Raw genomic sequence first — 22525 nt, 5'->3', positions numbered from 1 at the left:
ATATAGGAAAAGCCAGAAGTGGTGCTGTGGCTCAAGTGGTAGAGCCCTAGCCTTGAGAAAAACCAAAAACAGTGCTCAGGCCCCAAGTTCAATCCCTATGACTGGCAAGAAAGAAATACTGAAAGACTGAAAGCTAGACATTACCCTCCTTTTCTTGGATCTGATTTATTTTTTGGGGGGGGGAATGTTTTGGCATATTGTTCCTATTTCCCTGTGATTACTTTTATATCGTATGACTTTTTCAAACTAAGAGCAATTACAGTTTGTAGTTATGATGAATATTAATTCAATTATATATTCATTCAACTGCCCTTCAAACCCGATTTCTCTAGTTACAAGTTCTTTCTGAAAAAAAAAAATTCAATTCCTTAATCCTATTTTAAATGGCTAGATTATACTCTGTATGGCTTCTTTCATGAATACACATTCTATTACACCCCTATTCAATGGCTATCAGCAGAGTAAGAAAGCTTCTAATTGTACTTCCTGTCCATGATGTCTTAAAAGCCAAGGAAGTCACACATCGGCGTGAAATGCACACGCCAAGTGAGTGAGGAGTGCTCAGAGTCAGTGCTGCATGAAGCACCATGAGTACAAAGAAGCGACAATTGTTTGAACAGAATCAATGTAAATAAATGGAGAAAACACCACAGCAACAGATACCATACCACCTTCCTTTACAAACCGTGGTGTGCCTCAGGTGCTGAAAATGCTGGCACGGGTATTATAATTCACTATGCATCCAGTAAGTGTCAGGTAATGCTGAGCTCTGTACATAGATTATTTGTGTAACTTTTACAATCCTGAGATGAGGATTCTTTTTGGGTTTTTTTGGCCAGTCACTTGAGCTCAGGGCCTGAGCACTGTCCTTGGGCTTTCTTCAACACTAGTGCTCAATGACTTGAACCACAACACTATTTCCAACTTTTTCTAAGTATGTGGTACTAAAGAATTGAACCTGAGTCTTTAGCACTCTTACCACTAGGCCAACCTCCTGGCCTCAGGAGACAAAGATTCTTATTAATCCTATTAGATGGCTGACAAAATGGAAGAGTAGGGTGATAAACCAATTTGCCTAAAGTAAGACAGTCAGAAAGTGGCAGAGATTTGAAACTTGGCACTGACGGCAATGTTTATGTTCCCTAGCACTAGGCTTTATCAGAATAAAACATTTCTGCTGTTTTCTTTTCTCTAAATTTGACTTAAATCTTAAACTTGGAACTGACTTTCTTATTTTTTTCTTTTACTTTTCTTTTTGCTACTGCACTTGCTAGTCAAGTGCTTTGCCACTGCCAGCCACAGCACTGACTTTAATTTGCTTGAAAAGCACAATTGGAATTATTTTCCTTTTTATAAGATGGTACTAAAAGTCAATATGTGAAAGGCCAGGCACAGTGGCTCATACCTGTAATCCAAGCACTCATGAGGATAAGGCAAGGAAACTGGCAGTTTGAGACCTGACTGGGCTTCACGGTGAGCCTGTGACCAACGTGGGCCAGATAGCAAGATTATCTCAAAAAAAGTTAATACATTTCAAAAAGTCCAAATGCCCACTTACATTATCAGTGACTAGACCCAGGTCTAAACACATGGCCTGAGGTTAGCACATGTTGTTCCACTCGTTAACAGCAGTTTTCATTGCTGTCATTAACCTAGCTGCTCTTGCCATTTTGTCTTTTAATTCTTTTTTTTTTTTTAAATTGCCAGTCCTGAGGCTTGATCTCGGGGCCCTCTTGTCATTTTCATTTCTAAACAACTTTCATTTTTTGACATTCAAAAGGATCGGAAAGCAAAGAGTTTCCCCAATGACCAATGACTCTGATTACTAGCATAATCAAAAATAAGCAAATTTGAGCTGGGCATGCATGGTGACTCACATCTGCAATGCTAGCTACTCAGTAAGCTGAGATCTGAGGATCATGGTTCAAAGCCAGCCTGGGAACTAAAGTCCATGAGACTCTTATCTCCAGCTAACCACCAGAAAACCAAAAGCGGTGCCAAGGCTCAAAAGAAAAGAAAAGAAAAGAAGCAAATTTGGGAGAAATCAATCACAAAGTGCCCAGATTGGAGGGATAATAGCATCCCCCTTATGAGGGGAAAAAAAAAAACAAAGAAGCAAACCCCCACAAACTAAAAATAACTTCATTAAGAAATATGAGTGAGGGCCAGGTGTGCTGGCTCTTGCCTATAATCCTAGCTAAATAGGAGGCTGAGATCTGAGGATCAAGGTTCAAAGCTGGCCAGGGCACAAAAGACACAAAAGGGCACAAAAGACCATGAGACTCTTATCTCCAATTAACCTCCAGAAAATGGGAAGTGGGGCTTGGCTCAAGGGTAGGGCAGTATCCTCAGCTGAAGAGCTCAGAGACAACACCCAGGCCAAGTTCAAGCTCCATGACCCACCAAAAAAAAAAGAAAGAAAAGAAAGAAGGAAATAAATAAATAAATAAATGAGTGTGGGCCTGAAATGCAGCCTAGTGGTAAAGTGCTTGCCTAGCATGCACAAAGACCTGGTTTCGCTTCCTAAGTGGCACAGTGCTAGCCTTGAGCAAAAGTGCTCAAGGACAGTGCCCAGGCCCTGAGTTCAAGCCTCAGCATCAGAACACACACACATACACACACACACACACACACAAATAAACACACCAGCTGTAGTAGTACAATCCAGCACTTGGAAGGCTAAGAAAAGAAGATCTCAAGTTCAAGGCTAGCCTGAACTATAGAATACAAGTTTAAGGCTAGCTTATAATACATATGGAGGCTTATTCCTCCAAAACTAGATAAGTAAACACAATTTTTTTTTTTTTTTTTTTGCCAGTCCTGGGCTTGAGCTCAGGGCCTGAGCACTGTCCCTGGATTTTCTCAAGGCTAGGGCGCTACCACTTGAGCCACAGCACCACTTTTGGCTTTTTGCTACGTATGTGGTACCGAGGAATTGAACCCGGGTCTTCGTGCATGCTAGGCAAGCATTCTACTACTAGGCCAAACTCCCGGCCTAAACACAATTTTTTTAATTACAAGATTTTATATAAAAGGTCTTCAAGGAAGCTTATAAAAGTTCAAAGAACATTAAGTATATCAATATCTAATTATTAAGATGCTTCCTGTCCCCCCCCCACTCCCTATCCTGCCCCAGTCCTGAAGCTTGAAATCAGGGCTTGGGCACTGTCCTTGAGCTTCTTTTTTTCCCTTTTTTTTGGTCGGCTGTGGGGCCTGAGTGCTGCCCTGAGCTCTGCAGCTCAAGGCTAGCGCTCTACCCCTTGAGCCTTGGCACCACTTCTGGTTTTCTGGTGGTTAACTGGAGATTAGTGTGTCACAGTCTTTCATGCCTGGGCTGGCTCTGAACTACAAATCTCAGAGCTCAGCCTCCTGAGTAGCTAGGATTACAGGCGTGAGCCACTGGCACTCAGCTCTCTCTTTTATTTATTTTTTCCTTTGTTTTTTTGTTCAAGACTAGCACTGTACCACTTGAGACACATGCCACTTCTGACTTTTTCTGTGTATGTGGCATTGAGGAATCAAACTCAGGGCTTTATGACTGCTAGGCATATACCTAGCCTATGCTTCTTGTCTTCTGACAATTTTTAATCATTTACTGAAAAGCTAATAATGGCATCCAAATGTGTAGAAACAAGGCAAAAGACAATGTCTCAGAGGCTCAGCTTCCAAAAGCAGGGGCGTGAACTATATCTGTACTACAAGTACCAAGAATGTCCTTTGAAGGACTGAAGGACTAAGCATGCAATGATCCAAGAGCCAGGCTGTTACTGACATTTTAAGACCAAGTCTTTAAGACTTGATTTAAAAAAAAAAAAAAATTTTTCTCTACCTATATTCAAACCTCTAAAAAGGAGGTAGACAAGTATAATTGGCATTCAATGAGAAAATTTTGTTTCTGAACTTGAAATGTTTCTCATTACATTTTAAGACCTGAAAAACTACCCTCTCATAAATCACTCTTGTACTCATATCTGAAAATTCTTCTCTATCTAATGAAACTCTTTAGGCCACACACAAAATCAGTGAAGTAAAATGACAAGTGCCTGAACTTGAATACATAATGCAAGTATAAAAGTATGCAGTACAACTCAGAAAAAGTTATGTAGTTCTAACAATGTGCTAAATTTAAAATATAAATTTATTCAATAAAGTACTTTATAAAAAGTACTTAAGAGGGCCGGGAGTTTGGCCTAGTGGTAGAGTGCTTGCCTAGAATGCATGAAGACCCGGGTTCGATTCCTTGGTACCACATACATAGAAAAAAGCCGGAAGTGGTGCCGAGGCTCAAGTGGTAGAGCTCTAGCCTTGAGAAAGTCCAAGGACAGTGCTCAGGCCCTGAGCTCAAGCCCAGGACTGGCAAAAAAAAAAAAAAGTACTTAAGAGTAAATCAAGCACTGTAGTGTCACCGGAGATTCAAAAACAAAGAGAATCAGATTTGACACAAGTGGAATGCTAGTTTACAAGAGACATATTCGTAAGAGATATCATTTTGGCAATTAAAAAAAAAAACCTATCTAATTTACTCAATGACATTTTTTAAATGTGGATACCAATAAAATATAAATTATGTACGTGGGTAGGTATGTACCTAGTTTATCTATGGACAGTACTGAGTTTGGGTTACTTTTAGAGCAGAAAGCATTTCCACTGTCCCTCAGTTTTCAAAGAGTAATATCTAAATAAACCTTATTAACTAAGGTGAGTTTAAATGCTACAGACTGAAGAGTTTAAAAAGAGTAAAATATATTTCCTATTTTCTATTACAGACAGGCTTATTTTGAAAATTCAAAATCATTACTTACCGATTTTGTTCTTTCCTTTGTTTTATTAACTGAACGAGTTCCTTGTCAAAATAATCTTCTTCTTCTTCCTCTCCCTTTCCGTCATCTTCTCTTTCCTGGGCATCAACGTTATCTTTGTGCAACTGGCCAGAAATGTGCTTTGCATAGGCAGAAAGGCCCACTTCTGTGACCCCACACACTCGGCACTCATGACTACTGTCCCTAGGGAAAGAGGGAGATGAGGGACATTCAATTCTCCCCACTGGCATGGCACACTCACCAGATGTGCTAGAGTTTCCTCTGAAAGACAATGCACAAGTTGGCACGGTGAAAAATCAGTGCTAATCAATTCCAATGCTCCTTTCATCACTTTTAGTAAGTTGGCTTGTGAAGTTACTTTCTAAATGAATTCCTTGGTTTTGTTTTCCCCAGCAATCAAGAGGCAATAAGCTTCAGATTGATATTCTTTAGGAGGAGAAATCTTCTTGAATTGCTGGATTTAAGAGTCTTGCCAGAGGAAACATGGTGAAAGGGAGGCAGGGCGGGGGCCCAGAGCAAACGCGAGTTGCTCTAGAGCACACCCATGGTGCCAGCTGCACTCAGAAGGCCTGGCAACAGCACTTCCATTTCATCTCCAGCCCTCCAGCTGTCTTCCAGTGAAAGTCAAGGGGTGGAGAAACCAGTAGGTGGTGCAGCCAATCCCATCGGGGTAAGCAAATGGGACCAGCTGGCTCTCTGCCTGGAATGTGTAGATTCCAGGCCTTGACGTGGGGATGGCAGGAGTCATCCCAGAGAACTTTTTTGGTCTGGATGATACATGCAGTCTATACTCTGCAGCAGCAGGTCTTATTTTAAAAGGAATGGAAGGCGTTTCAGTTGTAGGAAGCTGACAGCTGTGCTAGACAAATGTTTATTCTCAAGTTTCACAAAAATGCTATAGTTCAGAGAGAAGAAAACTGTATTTCTATCCAACAGGGCAGACTGGAAAGTTGTCTCACCAGTTCTACTCTCCACCCACCACACACACACACACACACACACACACACACACACACACACACACACGAGAGAGAGAAAGTTTTTCTGGACATGCTTAATGGTAAAAATTCCCTATTTGGCCAATCTTAATGAGTTAAAGGTCTTGAATCTTCTTCAGACCTCTATCAGATCAATAATTCACCTGCTTTTCAGCTTCCTCCAATCCTCTGAGTCATTGGGCTGTAAAGTCACTTTGAAAAACAAGTGAAAATCACTGATGTGAACATTCAATAATCCAAACTGGCATAATCCAGTGTCACATGTCTTGAGTTTTAGGCTAGTGGTATGTCTGTACTTCTTATGCCAGTCTATATTATACAATCAACATAAAAAGACTTGTCTTTGGCCAGACAGAAACACACGTTCAAGTGCCTCTGTTCCATCTTTTATCATCTCTCCCTAACCAGACATGGGCTAAATTTATCTCCAATGGAAGAAATACTCTGGCAGAACTTCTATTTACTACAAGACAGTTTCTGTTACAGACCACTTGAATGTTCACTTAAAAAAAAAAAAAAAAAAAAAGAAACTGGGGGCCGGGAGTTTGGCCTAGTGGTTAAAGTGCTTGCCTAGCATGCATGAAGACCCGGGTTCGATTCCTCGGTACCACATACATAGAAAAAAGCCGGAAGTGGTGCTGAGGCTCAAGTGGTAGAGCTCTAGCCTTGAGAAAGTCCAAGGACAGTGCTCAGGCCCTGAGCTCAAGCCCAGGACTGGCAAAAAAAAAAAAAAAAAAAAAAAAAAAAAAAAAAGAAACTTTACTGAGCAACTGCTAAATGCCAGGCACCACGTTATATCACCAAGGTGACAAAGTACGAACTCATAAACACACAGCACAGTGATAAAGCACTTGACTAGTAGATACGAGTTTTGGGTTTGATCCTCAGCAGTGGAATAACTTAAAAAGATAAAAATCCAGGGAGGTGGGAGTGTGGTCTAGTAGTAGAGTGCCTGCCTAGCAAGCTTGAAGCCCTGGGTGAAATTCACTGGTGTCACGTACACAGAAAAATCTGGAAGTGGTGCTGTGGCTCAGTGGTAGAGCTCTAGCCTTGAAAAAGCTCAAGGACAGTGCTCAGGCCCTCAGTTCAAGCCCTAGGATTGGCAAAAATAAAAATAAATGAATAAATAAAAATAAAAAACCCACTACAATACTGTTTCTTACTTTGTAAAGATCATAGAGAGCAGAAAAATGGAGAAATTTTACCCTTTTCACCTTTTGGGGGACTTCGTAATTAATGTGCTTATATACATATTTTTGTTGATGTGGGGGGGGGGATCGGTTGTGGGGCTTGAACTCTGGGCCTGGGCACTGTCCCTGAACTCTTCCGCTCAAGGCTAGTGCTCTACCACTTGAGCCACAGCTCCACTTCCAGTTTTCTGGTGGCTAACTGGAGGTAAGAGTCTCCTGGACTTTTGTGCCTCGGCTGGCTCTGAAATGAAATCCTCAGATCTCTGCCTCCTGAGTGGCGAGGATGACAGCTGGAGCCACTGGTGCGCAGCCAACGTGCTGATAATAGTTTAAACGTTCATTTAATGGTTCTGACCAGGTTCCTTCACATGAGCAGTATTTGATTCTGAATATCAAACTTTTAATTCCTGCTCACTTCAGAGATAGCTTTTTTTTCGGGGGGGGGGGGTGCTGATTCTAGGCTTTGAACTCAGGGCTTTACAGCACGTGCTCAGCTGGTATTCTTGCCATTTGAGCATGCCGTAAATCTTTCTTTCTGCTAGATATTTTGGAGATGGCGACTCAAGGACTTATCTAACCTGGGCTGGCTTCAAATCACCATCCTCCTGAGTAGCACTCCTCAGCTGCTCTGAGCACCAGCACGGGCCACCTGACTTCTCATGGGTACTTTGGGGTTTTTTTTGAGTTCAAGTCCAACGCTCAGGACCTGAGCATTGCCCCTGAGCTTTTCTGCTCAAGGATAATACTCAATCATTTGGCCACGACTCCACTTTTTGTTTTTAGTGGTTAACTGGAGGTAAGAATCTCCCGGAACTTTTCTGCTGCCCGGGCTGGCTAAGGACCCAATCCTTGATCTCAGCCTCCTGAGTAGCAAGAATTACAGGCGTGAGCCACTGCGCCCAGCTTCACGGGTCCTTGTAAATACACGGTTCTGACTACATGTATATACCTACAGAACGTTCTCCAGTGTGCTGGGATGGCCACCCTCCTTTAAAGCAGCTAAACTGACATTAACTTATTCTGAGTGGACACTAACTTGTAATAGAAAACAAGGAGGCTAAAAAAAAGATATGACTATTTCTCCACGGTAGGCAGCATCAGAAAAATCAGAAATCTATAATCAACTTAGAATGCTTAAGTTACACCACAGTAAAAATTCAAATCAACTTAATTTTCATCATTACATTTTTCTGAAACCATGGAAAAATGTCTGGTCCACTTTTCCACCTAAGACCTTACAGAATGATAAACTGAACACTGCAATGTCAACACCATCACTGAAGCAAGAAGCTTTTACTACAAATCTTGAGTGATCTCTAATCAAAACAATCAAAATGCCTGATGGTTACTGTTTTTTTGTTGTTGTTCCTACTCCCTATTATTGTTATTTCTAAGAACCAGAGTACTTTTCTGATGTTCAAGGTTTCAACTCTTTTTTCATTATTTATTTATATTTATATTTAGTTTTGGTGATTCGTGGGGCTAGAACTGGCCTGGGCACTGTATTTGAGCTCTTCAGCTCAAGGCTACTACCGCCCTACCCTTGAGCCAAGCCCCACTTCCTGTTTTCTAGAGGTTAATTGGAGATTAAGAGTCTCAGGTCATTTTGTGCCTGGCTGGCTTTGAACCTTGATCCTCAGATCAAAGCCTCCGGAGTAGCTAACCACTAACCACGCGTGGCGTGGCTTCAAGGCATCAACTCTTTAAAGATATCAACAAGGGATGGGAAGGTGGCTTAGGGCTAGAGTGCTTGCTTAGCATGCAGGAAGCACTGAGTTTGATTCCTCAGTACCACATAAACAGAAAAAGCCAGAAGTAGCGCTGCAGCTCAAGTGGTAGAGTGCTAGCCTTGAGCAAAATTAGCTCAGGGACAGTGCCCAGGTCCTGAGTTCAAGCCCCAGGACTGACACAGAGAGAGAAATGGTAGAGGTAGGGGGAAAGGGAAGGAGGTATCAACAAGGTTGGGGTGGAACTCAGTGGTAAAGTGTTTGGGTTCATACGACCTGAGCTCATTCCCAGCACAAAGACATGGGCAGATAACTGGAAGGTCAGACCCAGCTTTTCAGTATTAAGAATGTAATCCAAAGAAGGCCGCATTCAGTTTCAATAAAAGTGATCACCTAGAGCCAGGTCCTGGTGGCCCTGTAATCTAAGCTACTCAGGAAGTTGAGATGTGATGACAGGTTCAAAGCCAGCTCGGGCATGTAAGCAACAAAAAGCCTGAAGTGGAAATTAGCTCAAATGGTAGAGTACCAGTCTTCAGCAAAAACAATGGACAGCATTAAGACCCTGAATTCAAGCCCAAGTACCGACACACCTCCACACACAAAAGTAACCATCCGTAACCATACATCCACATACTCTGCAACCCCCAAAGAACCAGGACATGCCAGGGACTCAACAGACATTAAACACTATTTAAATACCTTTGGGCCGGGTGCTAGTGGCTTATACCTGTAATCCTAGCTTCTTAGGAGGTTAAGATCTGAGGATCAGAGTTTGAAGCCAGCCTGGGCAGGAAAATTCATGTGATTCTGATCTCCAATTAAACACCTCCAAACAGGAAGTGAAGCTGTGGCTCTAAGTGATAAAGGGCTAGCCTTGAGCAAAAAGGCTCCAGTACACCACCCAGATCCTGAGTTCAAGCCCCACTACCAACAAAATACCTTTGTGAGGGAGAATATACCACAGTTCCAAAGCTGACTGATAGAAAAATTAGCAACCCTGCCCGGAAGGATACAAAGTGTCACATAAAAGTTAATACCAAAAATGATCTTATCCAAAAGACACAAAAAAAATTCTTAACATTTTTGTATTTGTATCTAGTTTGAAAACTTGGTAAGAAACTTTTGAAAGGAGAGAAACTATAGAGAAGAAACAGGGTGAGACAACAGTACCTTCTAAAACCTCAGTGTGTCCAGAGCAATCGAATAACCCTGCTGAGTACACATGGATGCTCATGCTTTTCCATGCGGTGTTCAGAAAAGGTAACTGCAAATTAAATAACACTTTCTTGGGAAATAATTTACTTTCCAGTTCTTTTGCTAGCAACTGGCTTAAACACTTTATGTAAATGAATAATGGGAAAATGAATGTTTTATAAAAGGAATAATCTTCCTCAGGGTACTTAAAAGAGCCTAAATTAGCTCCATCCTGTGACCACACCATTTCCTCTCATGTATGAAAGGCAGTCTTAAGATACTCCACATAAGCTTTTCTTTATTAAGCCTGCTCTAACTATACCACAACAGCTGCTTGATAAATAAAGGTTTAAGCCTTTTAATAGCCTCTATCTGGAGAAACCACACATCTGAACAAATATATTAGGAAAAAGTAGGGAAATGCTGCAGATGTCCAAAATTGTGAACAAGAGAGGCCCGGTTACTTATTTCTCATTCAAGTCGCATTCAAAACGTTTAAAATACGTACCTTACAGTTCTGAACCAGGTCACAACTGACCATGATAGATGCTACTATAGCCAGGAAGTTTTAGTATTAGAAGGATAGTAATTGGAAATCATAAACTGGGGATCATGGGAAAAAAGAACGAGCATTGCTGAGTATTTTTCCCCATCCTATAAACGAGGGATGACTGTATTTAGGTTAAATGTGCCAAGGCTGTGAGCTATGTTTGAGCTCTGATAATTCAAGTAACTATGTTTACTGACCTCACTGTTATAATTATACTGTAGTACATATGGGACAATAAATAGCTCAGAATAGGGTGAACTCCAGAAACAAATGTGTCAGAAATGAGATTTATAACTATTAAAATAATCCTGACAGGAACCTGGAATGTAGCCTAGTGGTAGAGTGCTTGTATAGCATGCATGAAGCCCTGGGTTCGATTCCTCAGTACCACATACACAGAAAAAGCCAGAAGTGATACTGTGGCTCAAAGGTAGAGTGCTAGCCTTAAGAAAGCCCAGAGACGGGGCCAGGAGTTTGGCCTAGTGGTTAAAGTGCTTGCCTAGCATGCATGAAGACCCAGGTTTGATTCCTTGGTACCACATACATAGAAAAAAGCCGGAAATGGTGCTGAGGCTCACGTGGTAGAGCTCTAGCCTTGAGAAAGTCCAAGGGCAGTGCTCAGGCCGTGAGCTCAAGCCCAAGACTGGCAAATAATAATAATAATAATAATAATAATAATAATAATAATAATACAATCAAAAGTAAAGGCATTTGATAGGTTTGTAATACAAATGAGAGAGATTACATATAGTTAAGGCATTAGGGTAAGGGCTCCTCACATTAAATCGGAATGAAACCCTCTTAATACGGGCACTGATCATAACCATTTCTAACATGCTAAAGAGAAGCTGAAAATTGAATAACATACAACCTAAAACCCTATGTCTTACAATGACCCAGCCTAATGAAAACTTTCAGCTGTTACTCAGGGGATGAAATATAGTCCATAGCTCTCAGGTTCCCAGTACGAATGTTCACTCAGTCTCCACACTTCAATCCACTTCAACACACCAGGAACCACCACGATGGAAAAAAGGAGAGGGACTAAGCACCCCTACACGCCTCTTTAAAGCCTGCCTACTTATTATGCCGGCTTCCCGTAATCATCTCAAGCATTGAGTCACACAAGAGAGCATCCTAACATACACTTAAGGTCTGCCACTTGAAGAGATTTAGTATGGCTCTGGCCTTTCAGAGTATTCTGGCAACAGTATGTAATAGTTTTGTGACACTGCTAATGCAAAAGTAAGAAGTGTGTGAGTTGCAAGGCGGCTCTGTAGGAAGGAGAGGGGCATCCCAGCTCACCCTCCTGATCATGCACTTGCCAGACACTGTGGATTCTACTCGCTTGTGGATGATTCACTATACCCAGGGGTTTATCCCAAGTGGCGGCCCAAAGTGTGCGGCTGGCATTAACATAATCATTCTGCGCCGGAAGACCGTGTTCACGACGAGGGCTTTGCATATAATGAGCTGACTGGCACCACCAGCACTCAGATCCCCCACAATGTCAAGCTTACGGAAGGAAGAGAGCCGTTCCCATACCTGCCCTTCAGGTTCTCAAGTTCCCTGTGATGCAACATGCTCCGCATGTGTTCGTCCATCTCCTTCAAAATTAAAGAAAGCAGATTAGGCTAAGCGGGACAATCTCTCCCTGTTCCTATTCAAGCACTATCTGGGGATCGAGAGGTTGGTGTCAGGGTTTTGTGAACACGTATAACTACCGAACAAATATTCAAAAACAAGGGCTGTGGTAACACTTCTAAATATAATATTGATATCGCTTCCTTATTTAAAAAGTCTCCACTGTGTGGGGCGCTGGTGGCCTGTGCTTGTAATCCTAACTACTCAGCAGGATGAGACCTGAGGACTGCAGTCTGAAGCCAGCTCAAACAGGAAAGTCTGTGAAACTTAATTCCAATTAGCTGGCAAAAAAAAGCCAGAAGTAGAGCTGTGGCTCAAGTGGTGGAGCCTTGAGCTTTGAAAAAGCTAAGTGACGATACCCAGATGGTGTTTCTGACCTATTCCATTTTGCAACAAAAGGAATTCCTTACACTTTTTAAGTGGCTCTCCACTTAAAAGTATTGCTTTGGAGGGCCAGGAGTTTGGCCTAGTGGTTAAAGTGCTTGCCTAGCATGCACAAAGACCCGGGTTCGATTCCTTGGTACCACATATATAGAAAAAGCTGGAAGTGGTGCTGAGGCTCAAGTGGTAGAGCTCTAGCCTTGAGAAAGTCCAAGGACAGTGCTCAGGCCCTGAGCTCAAGCCCAGGACTGGCAAAAAAAAGAAAAAAAAAGTATTGCTTTGGAAAGCAAGGGTTAAAGCTGGGTGCTGGGTGGCTCACCTGCAATCCTAGCTACTCAGGAGGCAGAAATCTGAGTATCGCTGTCTAAAGCCAGCCCGTGCACAAAAGTCTGTGAGAGGCCCGGGAGCATGGCCTAGTGGTTGAGTGCTTGCCTAACATTCGTGAAGCCCTGAATTCTAGTCCCCTGTACCACATACACAGAAAAAGTGGTGCTGTGGCTCAAGTGATAAGGCTCTGGCCTTGAGAAACTCAAGGACAGTGCTCAGGCCCTGAATTCAGCACCCCAGACTTGGGGGGGCAGAGGGGAAGGGGGAAAAGGTTAAAAAAAAAACACAACTCACAAATCACTTAACTTTTCAACAATTTGGCTTTTAGTCATACTTTTTTCCCTGTTTAAGAGTTTCTCGGGGCCGGGAGTTTGGCCTAGTGGTTAAAGTGCTCGCCTAGCATGCATGAAGACCCGGGTTCGATTCCTTGGTACCACATACATAGAAAAAAAGCCAGAAGTGGTGCTGAGGCTCAAGTGGTAGAGCTCTAGCCTTGAGAAAGTCCAAGGACAGTGCTCAGGCCCTGAGCTCAAGCCCAGGACTGGCAAAAAAAAAAAAGAGTTTCTCAAGAATAAGCTACAACTTCTAAGTTTGGCTAAGTCCATCAGTTTCCAATAAGCATTTGTTGAATGAATTTGGATGGCTATATCAAAACAAGTTACATGTTCACAGTGTTTTACTAACACTTTATGGGTTGAAGATGAAGTTCAAAGTCCTTGGATTGAAGCTTAGGAACTCAGCAATTCAATCACTACTTTATTTTCACTGCCTAGTCCCTACTTCCCAAACTGATTTATTTGAAGCTAGTAGAAAGACCATTTTCGAGATTCTGTAACCCAGGGAGAAGAAAATAAAATGCGCGGAAAAGCTATCACTTAAATATATGCTCACAGGGGCCGGGAGTGTAGCCTAGTGGTAGAGTGCTTGCCTAGCATGCACAAAGACCCAGGGTTCAATTTCTTGGTACCACATAAATAGAAAAAGCCAGAAGTGGCACTGTGGCTCAAGTGGTGTAGCACTAGCCTTGAGGAAAAAATGTCCAAGGTGTGAGCCGTGGCTCATGCCTATAAACCTAGCTACTCAGGAGGCTGAGATCTGAGCATCACGGCTCAAAGCCAGCCCGGGCACAAAAGGACCTGAGACTCTTATCTCCAAATAAACTCTAGAACATGGGAAGTGGGGTTGGCCCAAGGGTAGGGCAGTAGCCTTGAACTGAAGAGCTCAGGGACAGCACCCAGGCTGAGTTCAAACCCCACAACCCACCAAAAAAAAAAAACACAAAAAACAAAATGCTCACAAGCTGGGAACTAACTGGTAGCTCACATGGTGGCTCAAATCCTAGCTACTTAAGAGGCTGAGATCTTAGAATTATGGTCAAAGGCAGCTTAGGCAGGAAAGTCTGTGAGACTCTTATCACCACTAAAGTACCAAAAAAGCCATGGATCTATATATGGTAGAGCACTGGCCTTGAGCAAAAGGTGCTCAGAGACAGCATCTAAGCCCTGAATTCAAGCCCAGGAGCGCGCACACGCTGTGCACGCACATGTACCTACACACACATACATGCTGGGGCCGGGAGCGTGGCCTAGTGGTAAAGTGCTTCCCTAGCATGCACGAAGCCCTGGGTTCGATTCCTTAGTACCATATATACAGAAAAAGATGGAAGTGGTACTGTGGTTCAAGTGGTAGAGCACTAGCCTTGACAAAGCTCAAGAACAGTGCTCAGGCCCTGAGTTCAAAGCCCCAGGACTATTTCCCTCCCCCGCCCACCCCAAAAGTTACTCAAGACTAGATGTAACTGTCTTTTGACTTTCAAAAACACTTCATTGGGGCTGGGAGTTTGGCCTAGTGGTTAAAGTGCTTGCCTAGCATGCATGAAGACCCGGGTTCAATTCCTCGGTACAACATACATAGAAAAAAAAGCTGGAAGTGGTGCCGAGGCTCAAGTGGTAGAGCTCTAGCCTTGAGAAAATCCAAGGACAGTGCTCAGGCCCTGAGCTCAAGCCCAGGACTGGCAAAAATAAATAAAATAAAATAAAATAAAAAAAAAAAACCACTTCTTTAAGTCTTTCCTAAAGTAGTATCTAAACTCTGCTCCAGCTCCAACAAATCAGTGTTAGTGACAATTGTTTTCCAAATAATTAGACAAGTTCCCCATTGTCTTAAAAGAGAACTTCAAGTCCAGAAAGAAAAAAAAAAAAACAATCTTTTAATTAGCTGAATCTTTTCTTTTTTCTTTTTTAGATGCCAGTATTGAGGTTTGACCTCACAGGCTTGCTTAGCTTAGTCTTTTTCACTCAAGGCTGGCGTTCTACCATTTGAGCCACAGTTTTTCACTCCTGGCTTTTTGATGCCTAATTAGAGATAAGAGTCTTTCAGATTTCTCTGCCTAGGATGGTTTTAAACTCAGATCCTTATAGGTGTGAGGCACTGTGGCCAACAGATAGGTCTTTTTACCAACATCTACAACTGTCTACTGCAGTCCACCTCCGTAGGAGAATTCTTATAATTCATAGAGCTCTTTTGCTTTGAACAATACCTCCACCTTGTGGACGGATATGTAGCATGCTCTAAGATCACTTCTGTTGTAGTGTACTCTTGGAATTTTATAATGTCTCTGAAAAAAACTATTACTCATAAAGGCTCAGACACTTCCCACTTCCATTATTATTACCTTTTTGGAGCTGTACACAATGTGGCACAATATGCATTTTCGTTCTCGTACCATAGTGAGCAGATCTGAAGCACTCAACGTCATACCTGCAACGAGGACGTGACATTTAGTAACCCTTCCCTCACAGAAACCTTCTAACATACATCCTAACCTGGGCAAAAATGTAATTATCATCTTCCTTAGGGCCACTCACCTCTGACCCCAGGTTTGGGACATCTCAAGAAACAGAAATCCCAACTCTCCAGGTCCTAAGCTGGTTGACAATCATCCCTTTCTCATCCCGTCGGCCTCCCTGCCAGCAAACATCGCCAGTCCTACTCCAACCACCTCTCCCTGCCTACCACACTGACCACCTCTCCCATAGCCTCTTCCATGACCCGACTCCCTGTCCTGTTGTTCTCTTATATTCTAGAAATTCCAGCCAAAGTCTCAAAACGGGAAGCTTTTCAAATTCAGCCAGATCACTTTATTCCTTGGCTGAAAATCTCTCAACAGCTTCCTATCCTGCTCAGAAAACTCAAATCCCCGCCATCACTACCAGTCTGTTATCACTTCCTGTACAACTCTTCGTCTTCCCTTGGTCCTGCCTTACTGGGGAGGCCTTCTCTGAACCCCTATAAAATTCTTCTTCTTTTTTTTTTTTAGTCCGTTATGGGACTTGAACTCTGGGCCTGAGTGTTATAGCTGAGCTCTTCAGCTCAAGGCGACTATTGCCCTACCCCTTGAGCCACAGAGCCATTTCCACTTTGTTTTCTGGTGGTTAATTGGAGATAGAGTCTCACAGACTTTAGTGCCCAGGCTTGGCTTTGAACCACAATCCTCAGATCTCAAGCCTCCTGAGATTACAGGTGTAAGTCACCACACACGGCTTTTTTTGCCAGTCCTGGGCCTTGACCGCAGGGCCTGAGCACTGTCCTTGGGCTTTCTCAAGGCTAGAGCTCTACTACTTGAGCCACAGCAACACTTCCAGCTTTTTTCTATATATGTGGTACCAAGGAATCAAACCTGGGTCTTCATGTATGCTACGCAAGCACTCTACCACTAGGCAAAACTCCCAGGGCCCCTCATTCTTTACACTGTCTCCCCTCCCTCACTCTTCTGACTCCCTCTTAATCTGCTAATGAGTCGGTTGTGTTTCTACAGATCGTCAAAAACATATTGTCATTTTGCCACCACCTGCCCAAGACTTGTCTGATTCCCCTCCTGTGGTAGCCGTGATCAATACAGCAAAAGTGATACTGTACAATTTCTGAGGCTGAGCTTTCAAACATCGGCAGCTCCTAGCTTTGCCACTTGTTAACACTCCTTCTGGGAACCCCAAACCAAAGGAGAAGACCAACTGAGCATCCAAACAGCAGCGAGTGCCATGCCTGCCATGAGAGTCACAAGCCTTCTCAAGGCTTCTATATTGATAATTACATCCTCCTGAGTAACTGGCTCTGGATCATTAGGGAATGATCTCATTTTCTCTGGCAATACTTTGTGTTGGGGGCTGGGGAAGAAGAAAGGGGTTACTGGAGCTTGAATTCAGGTCTTTGTCTTGAGTACTATCCCTGAGCTTTGTCATTCTACCACTTGAGTTATAGCTCTACTTCTGGCTTTTGTTGTTGTTGCTTAATTAGAGATAAGATTCTCATGAACTGCTTTGTTTTTGTTTTGTGTCAGGTAAGTTTTGAGGCCCTGAGCTCTTCACCTCAAGGCTATGGCTCTGAGCCACAGTGCCACTTCTGGTTTTCTAGTGTTTAATTGGTGATAAGAGTTTCACAGACTTTCCAGGCCCCGCTGGTTTTGAACCTCAGATCTCAGCCTGCTGAACAGTTAGGATTAAAGGTGTGAGCCACCAGTTCCTAGCCTCATCCCTTATCAAACTTCTTGACAAACTGGCTTTGAGTCATGACCCTCAGATCTCAGCCTCCCGAGTAGCTAGGATTACAGGCATGAGCTAATGTAGACCTCTTCAGCTCGCTTATGCTTACAGCTTGTACAGCCATCAGCACTATTCACCTCATGCTAATTTTGTCCTGTGAAACTCAAAACTCTGTATCCATGAAATCGTAACTTCCCATCTGTCCCCTTCTCTAGCCCCTGGCAACCAAGTTCTACTTTCCATCTCTACAATTCTATCTTCCAGGGCTGAGAGTCTGGCCGAGTGGTACCACATACATAGAAAAAGCCGGAAGTGGGGCTGCTGCTCAAGGGGTAGAGCACTAACCTTGAGAAAGCCCAAGGACAGTGCCCAGGCCCTGAGTTCAAGCCCTAGGACTGGCAAAAAAAAAAAAAATCAGTCTTTAGTGCCTGGGCTGGTTTTGAACAGTGAACCTCAGATCTCAGCTTCCTGAAAAGCTAGGATTACAGGTGTGAGCTTTTTTTTTTTTCAAAGCAGTAAGAGGATTTGAATTCAGGGCCTTGAGCTTGCTAAACTGTTCTCTCTCACATTTCCTTCCTTGCTTTTTTTTTTTTTTTCTGGTGGGTCATGGGGCTTGAATTCTGCCTGGGCAATGTCCCTGAGCTCTTTAGCTCAAGGCTACCGCCCTATCCTTGAGCCAAGCCCCACTTCCCATTTTCTAGAGGTTAACTGGAGATAAGAATCTCAGGTCTTTTTGTGCCTGGGCTGGCTTTGAACCTCGATCCTCAGATCTCAGCCTCTTGAGTTGCCAGGATTACAGGCATGAAGCCACCATGCCCTGTTCCTTCCTTGCTTTTTAAAATTTATTTATTTGTTTTGCCAGGCCTGGGGAATGAACTCAGGGCTTAAGCACTGTCCTTGAGCTTTCTCTAGGCTAGAGCTCTACCACTTGAACCACTGCACCACTTCTGGCTTTTTCTATATATGTGTCACCAAGGAATTAAACCCGGGCCTTCATACATGCTGGGCAAGTACTCTACCACTAGGCCAAACTCTCGGCTACTCTTTTTTGCTAGGTTATTTTGGCCAGAAGAGCCTAACTGAATTGATCTGCCCAGGTTGGCCTGGAACCTCAATTCTCCAAATCTGAGCCTCCCTCAGGTTTCTCATAGCTAGAATTAACAGGTACTATTGCTTGGTTTGAAGTCTCGTTTAGACATTTTAAAAGTGTTTTAACTGGGGACATGGGTAAAGTGGTATACAGCACTGAGTTCAAACCTCAATACCACCAAATAAAGAGAGATCATGCAAAAGAAAACCCAAACCATAATAAACTATAAGCCTTCAATTAGCAATTCATTCAGCACACTAGCTATGTAATTAAGGATTCTCTAAGCTATTTGTCTAGGTACCTTTATACAAATGAATCTTAAAGTTTTCATTGTTAATCTAATTGCAAAACACAATATTTATACCTCTCACAGGTCCCAGAATCACGTCTACTAGTATCTACCACTATTTTTTGCTTTCTTCTTCTTCCTCTTTTTTTTGGTCAGTCATGGGTCTTGAACTCTGGGACTGGTCACTATCCCTAGGCAATTCAGCTCAAGGCTACTGCTCTAGTACTTGAGCCACAGCACCACTTCTTGTTTTCTGTTGGTTAATTGGAGGTAACAGTCTCAAGGACTTTTGTGCCTGGGCATGATCCTCAGATTTCATCCTCCAGAGTAGCTAGGATTACAGGCATGAGCCTCTGGCACCTGGCTTATTTCTTGCTTTTCTAACATAGCTTTTAGAATAGATACACACACACACACACACACACACACACACACACACACACACACACACACACACACATACAAGCTCTAATCTAGATGTATGCTAATTAGCACTTTTTCCTTTTTTTTTTGGTCAGTTGTAAGGTTTAAACTCTGTGCCTGGTTGGTGTCCCTGAGCTTTTTTTGCTCAAGGTTAGTGCTCTACTACTTTGTTACCTGGGGTTTTGAGTGATTCATTGGAGGTAAGAGTCTCATGGGGGTCAGGAGTTTGGCCTACCTCTAGACTGCTTGCCTAGCACGCACGAAGACCCCGGGTTCGATTCCTCGGTACCACATACATAGAAAAAAATGCCAGAAGTGGTGCTGTGGCTCAAGTGGTAGAGCTCTAGTCTTGAGAAAACCCAAGAACAAGCCCAGGACTGGTCCCCTCCCCCCCCAAAAAATACGTCTCATGGGATTTTTTGGCTTGTGCTAGCTTTGAACTAAGACCCTCAAACCAAAGCCTCCTGTGGAGTGAGGATTATAGGCATGAGCCACCTGATGTCCAGATGTTAAATACCTTTAACCAGTTTAATAGATTCTAAACTAGGGCCGGGAGTTTGGCATAGTGGTAGCGTGCTTGCCTAGCATGCACGAATATCCAGGTTTGATTCCTCGGTACCACATACATAGAAAAAAGCCAGAAGTGGTGCTGAGGCTCAAGTGGTAGAGCTCTAGCCTTGAGAAAGTCCAAGGACAGTGCTCAGGCCCTGAGCTCAAGCCCAGGACTGGCAAAAAAAAAAAAAAAAAAAAAGATTCTAAACTAGCCTGATCAGATTCCTTCACACTATCTCCAGGACAGTTTGAAATTCTCTTCAAAACTACCTAAGGCCAGGGGTGGGGGTGGGGGGAATGGCTCAAAGCAGTAAGTCATGAGTACAAACTCCAGTACCATAAACACAAAAGGAAAGGAAAAGGGGGGGAGGGGCACAGGCATTGGTGGCTCACTCCTGTAATCCTATCTATTCAGGAGGCTGAAATAGGTTCAAAGCCAGCCTAGGCAGGAAAGTTCATATAACCACACAAAAAAAAAAAAAACAGTAGAAGGAAAAGGAAAAGATGGAAGTAGAGCTTGGATTAAACAGCAAAAGTGCTAGCCTAAAACTAAAAAGCCAATCACCAACGATAATGTGCCTGGCATCACACAGAGCAATCCTACCTACTCAGGAAGTAGCAGCAGGATCACAAGTTCCAAGCCAGCTCAGACAAAGGCAGAGGAAAACCTATTTCTAAATCAAAATACAAACAAAAGGGCTGGGAATGTGGTTCACATAGTAGAGTACTTTAAGCTGAAGGCCTGGCTTTAATTTCTAGTAGAAAGAGTAAGAAAAAAAAGTTCCTACAGCCTGAGTAATGGCATGCACATGAAATCTCAGTCCTGGAAATTGAAGCAAAAGGATCTTGAATTCAAGGCCAGTATAAACTACCTTGAGTTCTAAGCCCGACTGAGTTGCCTATTTGTGTGTTTCTCCTTCCATTCTGATTTCACTCGAGAAACTATTTTAACCATTTCTTTTCTCACTACAAGTGCTTAGAACACCTAATATCCACTTAGTTATAACAGAAAAAAAAAAAAAGGTTAGCTTCGGCAGACTATCAGATTAATTTTATAAATTACCCTTGCAAGACAGCAGAATCTCAAAGACCTCAACTGAAATATGCTGGGGGAAAAAAAAAGACCACTTCTCTTTACAAGATCTCGTTAAATTTCTGTGACACACCTAAGCCTACTGGCACATGTCTAGTAGGTGACAAGTCCGAGTTTCATTCTGGGACAAACTTGACTCCAGAGCTTACAACAACTTTTAAGATCTCCCATGGAACTGAGTACCATGCCTAGACCCTTAGCTAGCAACCTGAAAAATTAATCTGTGGCTCCAATGAACTCTCGCTGTAAAACCGTAACTGTGGATAAAGCAACTCATTTGCTAGGGAAGAAGAAGAAAAAAAAAACTTGTTTCCATTTCCTGGAGTTGATGTGGATAAGCAGTAGGGTGTATGATCAGATGCACGTAAGGTATCTTTGTGTTCCTCCCGGGGGGGGGGGGACCCAAAAACTTCTTTTTAACTATCAAGGAGGCCTATCCCAAGTTTGGCGGGTGAATCTCCAACTTCACAATCGCACAGCTCAATTGCACTCTCCAAGAGAAATCTGTCACCAGGCTGAAGAGCATTTCTTCCCCCTCCGTCATCCAGAGGGTGCTGCTCCCCCTGAAATGCACACCGGAAGCGCTGCACAGAGAGTGGCTATTAATCCGCACTCAACGAGCAGCGAGGATGAAAAGGAGAAAAAAGAAAGAGCCAACGGAGGGCTGTCGGCCTCAGGAAACCCGCCCTGCCCGAGGCTCCCCGGGTGCGGCCGCCCCCTCCCCCCCAGCCGGGAGGAGGCCCCGGGCTCCCTCCGCGACCTCCCCGCAAAGGTCGAGGCTTCCGAGCCACGTTCCCTCCCCGGGGTGGGGAGCGGAGTCGGAACGCCCCCGAGAAGAATCCGCACCCCGAAGCCCCAGGTCCCCCCCCCCGCGCGTGGGAGGCGGCCGTGGGGTCCCCCGCGTCCCAGCCTGCCGGGACGGGGAGCCTCCACCCCCCCGCCCCCGCCCGCCGCACCCCTTCACCTCAGGGCAGACCACCCGGACCCGCGCCTTCCCACAGGCCGGTCCCTCCCTACTCACATTCACCAGCCGATCCTTCTTACTCCATCGGGCCGCCCAGAGTCCCGGCGAGGAGGCTCCCAAGCCGACACCCCTCTCTCTTTCAGGGTCCCGCGGCCCGCCCGGGACCCGCTCCCCCACTTCCCCGCTTCCCCACTTCCCTCTTTGCCCCCCCCCCTCTCCCCGCCGGGCACTGAGGCCGCCGCCACCAGTGCGCAGGCGCACACTGCCGCCGCCGCCGCCGCCGTCGCAATTCCCCGCCTCCAACCCCGCCCTCTTCAAATACTCTTAACTTTATTTGAACTCCGAAGAATGGACAATGGACACAGGGGATGGGGCTTTATTCATAAAGGAATGGAGGACGTGGAAGGCCCCACCTTGGATCTAACCTTTAAATTTTCCTGGTTCTTTCTGGTCCCTTCCCCCCCCTCATTTTCTTTATTTTCTACTCTTTTTTTTTAAACCAAATCTGTCATTATTTGCAGTCACTTTTAGGTTGACATTCCCAAACCTCCCCTGTGAAACTTCCTGGAGTTTACAGTTTAAGCACATCAGACAGACCTAGCTAGGAATCTTTTTGGGGCTTCGGATAAATCACAAGTTTTCTTGAAACCTCGGCTTGGTAAGTTAAAAATTAGGATAACAGCTTCCTAGCTCACAGGATGTTGCTGGGATTAATGAGAATGAGGTCTAATGTCTATCAAAG

General features: G+C 43.9%; 1 protein-coding gene across 1 annotated transcript in view; it reads right to left on the bottom strand.

The window, feature by feature from the left end:
* The window catches only part of Znf106 (zinc finger protein 106), a 45318-nt gene extending 23331 nt beyond the window's left edge, over positions 1 to 21987 (bottom strand). Inside the window, exons 1-4 of the mRNA XM_090318559.1 lie at positions 21841 to 21987; positions 15506 to 15591; positions 12025 to 12086; positions 4803 to 5003 (exon numbers count right to left, since the gene is read on the bottom strand). Of these exons, the coding sequence (XP_090174685.1) occupies positions 4803 to 5003; positions 12025 to 12086; positions 15506 to 15589 (347 nt within the window). The 5' untranslated portion in view covers positions 15590 to 15591; positions 21841 to 21987. The remainder of the gene's footprint in view (positions 1 to 4802; positions 5004 to 12024; positions 12087 to 15505; positions 15592 to 21840) is intronic.
* Between the last annotated feature and the right edge of the window lie 538 nt (positions 21988 to 22525).

The sequence above is a fragment of the Megascapheus bottae genome, chromosome 25 (genome assembly GCF_031878675.1).
Source record: "Megascapheus bottae isolate mThoBot1 chromosome 25, mThoBot2.hap1, whole genome shotgun sequence".
NCBI classification, from domain to species: Eukaryota; Metazoa; Chordata; class Mammalia; order Rodentia; family Geomyidae; genus Megascapheus; species Megascapheus bottae.
This window is presented reverse-complemented; position numbering and strand designations above follow the sequence as displayed.